The 6,000-nt window shown below is 40.0% G+C and overlaps 1 protein-coding gene across 7 annotated transcripts in view; it reads left to right on the top strand.

Annotated features, from left to right (window-relative positions):
* Nucleotides 1-212: 212 nt before the first annotated feature.
* The window catches only part of GPHN (gephyrin), a 593,666-nt gene continuing 587,878 nt past the window's right edge, over nt 213-6,000 (top strand). For all 7 annotated transcript variants that reach the window (XM_077767144.1, XM_077767143.1, XM_077767142.1 and 4 more), the window contains exon 1: nt 213-466. In XM_077767144.1, coding sequence (XP_077623270.1) covers nt 403-466 — 64 coding nt within the window. In that variant the 5' untranslated portion in view covers nt 213-402. The remainder of the gene's footprint in view (nt 467-6,000) is intronic.

Here is a 6,000-nt window from a genome sequence, read left to right as displayed (position 1 = left end):
CCGAGCTCTCACACCTCCCCTCACTCTCCACGAGTTCCACGCCTCACGGTGTAGCTCCGCCCCTGTCCCCGAGTCCGCCCCCGCAACCCTCCGAGCTTGTGCACTCCTTTCCCTTCACTCTCTTGCTATCTAGCTGGTCTGGGTCTCGCGCTCCGCAGAGCAGTCTGGGTTTAAGCGGTCTCGCTCGGACGCCTCTGCGCGCTCTNTCCCGCACTCCCGGCCGGGCCTCTCCCCCGCGCAGGCCGCGGAGCGCCTGGCCGCCGCCTCCTCCTTGCCCGGTCGCCGCGAGCTCCCCGGGCGCTCTCGCTCTCGCGCTCTCCGAGGCGAGCGCGCTCCCGGCCCGCGCGCTCCGGGCTCCGGCTTCTCCCGGCTCCTGTCAGTGCGGTGACTGCGCTGGGAAACATGGCGACCGAGGGAATGATTCTCACTAACCACGACCATCAAATCCGTGTCGGAGTCCTCACAGGTAACCGGGGGAGGAGGTCCGGGACCGTCACGGCCGCTGTCCCCGACTAGTCTCAGGCTTCTCGTCTGTGGTGACTCTTCTCTGCGGCCTCGGGAGGAGGGAAGACTGAGGAGGGGGACGAGGGGGGGCGTTTTACAACCGCTGAGAGCTGCCGGGGGTTGGGGTGTTCCCGCGCCTCCCCCCACCCCGGAACTGGGGCCGGCCCGTGGGATATCAGGCCCCAGTGCCTTCGTAGCCGAAGTCCCTGGCCCCCGGGGACTGAGGGGCTGGTGCGGCGGGCGCTGCGGGGCTCCTTGCTGCCGGTGCAGGCNGCGCTTCCTCCGCCAATGCTCGTCTTGGAGAGGGGGGATTCCCTTTTCCACCCCCTCCCTCCCCTCCCCCTCCGCTGGCGGCCCCGCGCTGCTGTAGCTGTGCTTGCCCCGGGCACCGGCCGGACACAACACTGGTGAATATCTGGCGAAACTCTGCTCCGCCTCAGGCTGCCCGTCTCCAGTCGGGCGTCCCCTCAACCACCCATGGGACACCCCTTGTCTGTCCCGGGAGGTGGGGGATCGCTTGCCCCCAGACCTCGGAAAGTGTCTGCATTCCGCCTTTCCCAGCAAAAGGCCCTCTGCCCGCCTCTTGGTTTTCTTAGAGGGACGGGCTGCACCCTGCGGCCGGGGCTTTTTATCTGACAGGGTAGGATTCCCCGACTTGGGCTCCTCTGTCCCCCTCCTTTCTGGGAACCCCCCCTCTCCGGATGGTCCCAAGGCTTGTGAGGAGCGCACTTTTCCTGGGTCTCGTTTCCCTCCCTCGCAGAAGCTGTGTGTGCTCTGCATGTCTGATTCCGTTGCGTTGTATTTGGGTAATATCCCTCAGTTCGGCGATAGGCAGTTGCTGCAGGGCATGACTTCCGAGATGAATAGCAAGCCAATTTGTTGGGGGTTCTGCTGTGGTTCTGTAATTGGCAAGGTTTGTGTGTAATTCAGTGGCGAAGTGGGGGTTAAAGAACTATATTTGGAATCTGAGGGCTTAGTTTGGAGTGAAGGAAATCCAAGACACACTTGATGTGATTTTGGAAAAAGAAGAGATGTAGACGGGAATCCTTGTGTCTCCCCAGTCCCCCGCCCCTCACTTCTTATTTTTTTTCCTCTTGTCAAATTCTGACAGGTTGAGACGGTGCTCGAGAAGGGACTAAATTGAATGAGACTTGCTTTTATTAGGTAGAAAAAAAAATATCTGTCGGTAGATACTGAGTGCTAAGCTTATTTGGCTGCTGAGTTTTATGAAAAGGAGATATCCGTGGCACCCCTTCCTCTCTTAAGTAAAAGCGTTGCCTTACCCTGGTATTCTTTCCAGATGTTAATGGTGATTTATTGAATTTTCCTAATGGAAAGCTCCTGGGATAGAGAAACTAGTTTAAGCCAGTTGCAAGCAAGGGAACCCCCCAAAAAATCAGATGATGCGCTGTTCTCTTCTTTTGGTGCTGAAACTGTTGCCTTGTGTGAAGATTCAGTTGTATCAGAATTCTGATTTTCAAAGACTCTAACCGTGAGATGTAGAAATGTACAGCCTGTATCATCCTTCAACTTGCTTTTTAAATTCCAGCCGGTTTTGAAAATTGATAGAGTAGTAAGAGGGAAGCTTAATAGAATCCAAAGTATTTCAGCTGTCCATGGAAATGAAAGGTCAAAGCTGTTTTTAAAGTTAAACCATAGCGTTTTAAAAAACGTATTTTTTGGTTCATTTAAGCTTTCCCTAATAGTTTTATTTAGTGAATCTTCTTACCTGGGTAAATTGACACAGTAGATGGGTGTACAAAATGCTTTAAAGGATACAGCCTTTATGTCTATCCCTGCAGTACAATAGGGAGAACATTGGTATCCAAACAACTAAAGAAACAATGTATGTAATTATTGTGTTACAATTGTTTAAATACATTACCTGTGTGTTTGAGGGCTAAATGTGAAAGGAATTCCGTTCTCAGATGAATTAGGAGCAAATGTGACTATCTGAAGGGAGAATTTGATTCGTTTACTAAAGGTAAGAAGAAACTCGCATTTTAAAGGGGAGTTGAAAGTCAGTAGCAACCTTATAAATGAATATGTTTGTGAGGATGAGGTTCTTGAACAGAATGAAAATGAGATGCAAAGACCTTGAAAAGCTTAGGTGGAATAGGTAGGTGGCACAGGCAAAATGTCAAGGAGAGAAAACTTTGGCAGGGGAAGTATCCATAATCTGGAGAAACTGTCTCATGAAAATGAGGTACAGTAGTTTAGGGGGAAGAGTCTAGGGTCAAGAATAAGGATGTAGCTGAAGGAATGAAAAGGAAGTTGCAAAATTGGAAGAAATGGTAATGGAGGACAATAGTATATGATAATAAAATGGACATTTGAAGTCAGAAATAACTGATGTTTTTACTTGAAAAGTATTTTGTCAATTTTGACAAAGCCTGGAAACAAGAATCAGAGGAAAGAGCATCAGCCCTCAGTCTTCAAATAGAGGATTTTTATTAAGACAGCTTAAAATTTATGGTCTTTATTCCATGTGATTTTATGCAAGAAAAAACCCCCACAAAAATGAAACTATGTTGTGTGATTTTGTGTCTTGTATAACTTCAAGTTTTGCAGTTTAACTGTGTAAAATTTTTCTTTATTGAACCTAAGTACTATGATTTCATACTTAAGAAAATTGAATTAAGAGGCCACATTTAAAACTGTGATTTTATGAGTTATAATTTGTGACTCTCTTAAAGGCAGAGAGCTTGTTTTGTAAAATATCTTCTGCATGCTTCATGATAGTAATGTTAAGTATTTTATTTATTTTACAAAGGTGGTTGAAAATATTGTCTACCTATGCACACATTTTATAGTGTGTATTTTGGTGAAATTGTCTTATTTCTCAAGTCTTTATTGACTTTTTTTGTAACATTTTTTTGTTATCTGTTGAAAAATCCTATGTATACTTTGACATTTTTCATCCTCTAGATTTTTTTAATCTTCATCTCAGCTATGAATTTTGCAAATAAATGTAGTATGCAGTCTATTGAAACTTCTCATCAAATAATATTAGAATTTTGAAACAGTGGTAGGAAAATATTTAGCATAGGCATTTCTTTTTGCTTAATGATCGTGAATCATTTTGGACTTGGAAATTAGAGTATAATAATTAGTGTGACATGGCTACTTTAGTTATGCTAATTTTTTTTTTATCAGGAAAATGGGAACATTTAGGTACATAAAAATCGGTTGTCATGGAAACATTTTAGGTTTATAGCAGACTCATTATATATTAATGGGTCACTTTTCACCTACTTTTTTCTATTTCTAAATAAGCTATCAAGAGAGCGCACTAGTTCTCTGTTAAAGCTCCACAGAAACATCAGGAAACTAATGAATACGTGCATTTATACAATATAGAATGAGATAGGTAATCTTCCATTGCCTATTCAGTACTGTATTAGCTAGCCATTGCTAATGTTCAGTACCAAAGCACTTAGCTAAAGGTGGTAAGCCGTTACCTAAATTTTCACTAACAATGGTATGGATGGGAAAAAGATACAAATTTTTAGGAAAGAACATTTTAAAAATCATATTTTTGCTCTAGTAATATACATTTTTTATTAAACTAAGCTGTAGCTCTGTAATCAGTAAGAGATATTAGAACAAATATAAAAGTAGATAATAGAAATTAAAAACTCATTGTAATCCAGAACACCAAAACTATTAATTACATATAGGCAGTATTTTAGTCATTCATAAATAAAGTTGTTCAATGTATTTAACAAATTTTAAGCCAAGGAGATTATAATCATATAAGTCTAGAATTGTTCAAGCATTTATTTAATTTCATTCTTCAAGCTTATCCTCGTACATTATAAGCGTTCATATTTATTTTCTGAAAAGCTCATTTATTGATAAGATATTTATATATTTTTGTTTTAAGAATAGGTCTTGTCTTTAGGCAAATTAGTGTTGCAAAGCAAACTTAAATTCTACCAAATGGAATTGTGTATTCTGGCAAACATACCAATATTGATCTGTGTGACCATTGTTAAAAAGAATCCTATTCCTCAAACTAGGTCATTCTTTCATGAATTTTTGGTTGGAATCAATGTATTAGAGAATTAAATGTTTAGGTAACATAGGAAATCATTAATTTCTAATGAATATACTACTATCACTGGCTAACGACCTTATAAGCTGGTAGTACATATGTTGTTATATAGTATGAGTGTTAACTGTTAAAACCACGTATTACTGTTTGACATTAACTGAGGTGTGGAGAATCAGCAGTATGTTACTGGGGAGGAAACGATGAATAAGACTGTTCTTATTCTTACTGGGTGATATATTCCTGTTTAAGGTGAATAAGGTATGTAGTAAAACACTAAGTAAAATAGATAAAACCTGCACTTTCCTCCTGTAAATAGGATTGAAGAACAAGGAAACATATTTAGAATTTGAGCTGTTAAAATAAGAGATCCTAAAAAAGAAAGTAATGAAACCCCAAGAATTTTTTTCCTTCTTTTCTGGGCAGAGAAGGTAAATATCAAAAAAGAAGAAAAGATTATTTAACCTGCTCAAAAGTAATTGGGACTGTAGTTAGGATGGATAGCATTCAATCTTAATTTTTGAGCAACCACCCCAAAAGCAAAAGTCTAATGAAGTATCTTCATATAGAATTTCTATCCAGGTTGTTCAGTGAATTCATAAGTGAATTTATATTTAATTCGTTAATTTTAATTAAGTAAACTTTCTTAAATTTTGTAATTAAACAACCCCAACTATTTTTACAGTTTTTCCAGTAAGTAGGCATTTTGAGAGAATGGAATTAAACTTACTATATTGTTTAAAAACATTTCCTAATTTGAAAAATAAGGGGGCAAGGAAATGAGATGTGGTAAAAAGGGGCATAATACAATTTGTGTCCTGCTCTTCATATTGGGTACATGATATTGTGTCAAGGGATACTCTTTAAGGATTCTAAGTCTTAGAATCTAAGCTATGGGAAGCAACATAATAATTCTTGAAGTATTAATTTTACTTGAGGATATATAATTTAAACCACTTTAATATTAAGTATGTGTGTATTAAGAACGGAATATAGAATTCACTTGAATTATTAAGATAAAATTAGAAACTTCAAAGAAATTTCAAGTAAACCCAATATATAATTCTAGACCTCATGAGTCTTCTGTTATTGGTCCTCCAAGATCACTTTAAACTCTCATGGCAATATGTGTCGACCCTTTAGCATCTTGAACAACTGGAAAGAGAAATATAGGATATCATACTTAGTTAATATTTTTGTCTCTATAATGAAAATCATTATGAGAGGGGATAGATTATACCGAAAAAATGCTAGAGAAGAAGAAATGGAAGAAAAGATAAAAATTTCAGAGATTAAGTACTTAATCAGTATAAACTGAAGGAAAAATATTTAGATTCTTTTTTTTTTTTTTAATTTAGAAAGTTTTGTGGCAAGGCACCTGGGTGGCTCGGTGGGTTGAACTTTGGATTCTTGATTTCTGCTCTCATGTTATGATCTCACGA

This window comes from Crocuta crocuta, unplaced genomic scaffold (assembly GCF_008692635.1).
Source record: "Crocuta crocuta isolate KB4526 unplaced genomic scaffold, BGI_CrCroc_1.0 scaffold55, whole genome shotgun sequence".
NCBI classification, from domain to species: Eukaryota; Metazoa; Chordata; class Mammalia; order Carnivora; family Hyaenidae; genus Crocuta; species Crocuta crocuta.
Note: the sequence above shows the minus strand (reverse complement) of the source record. Positions and strands in the feature narration are given on the sequence as shown.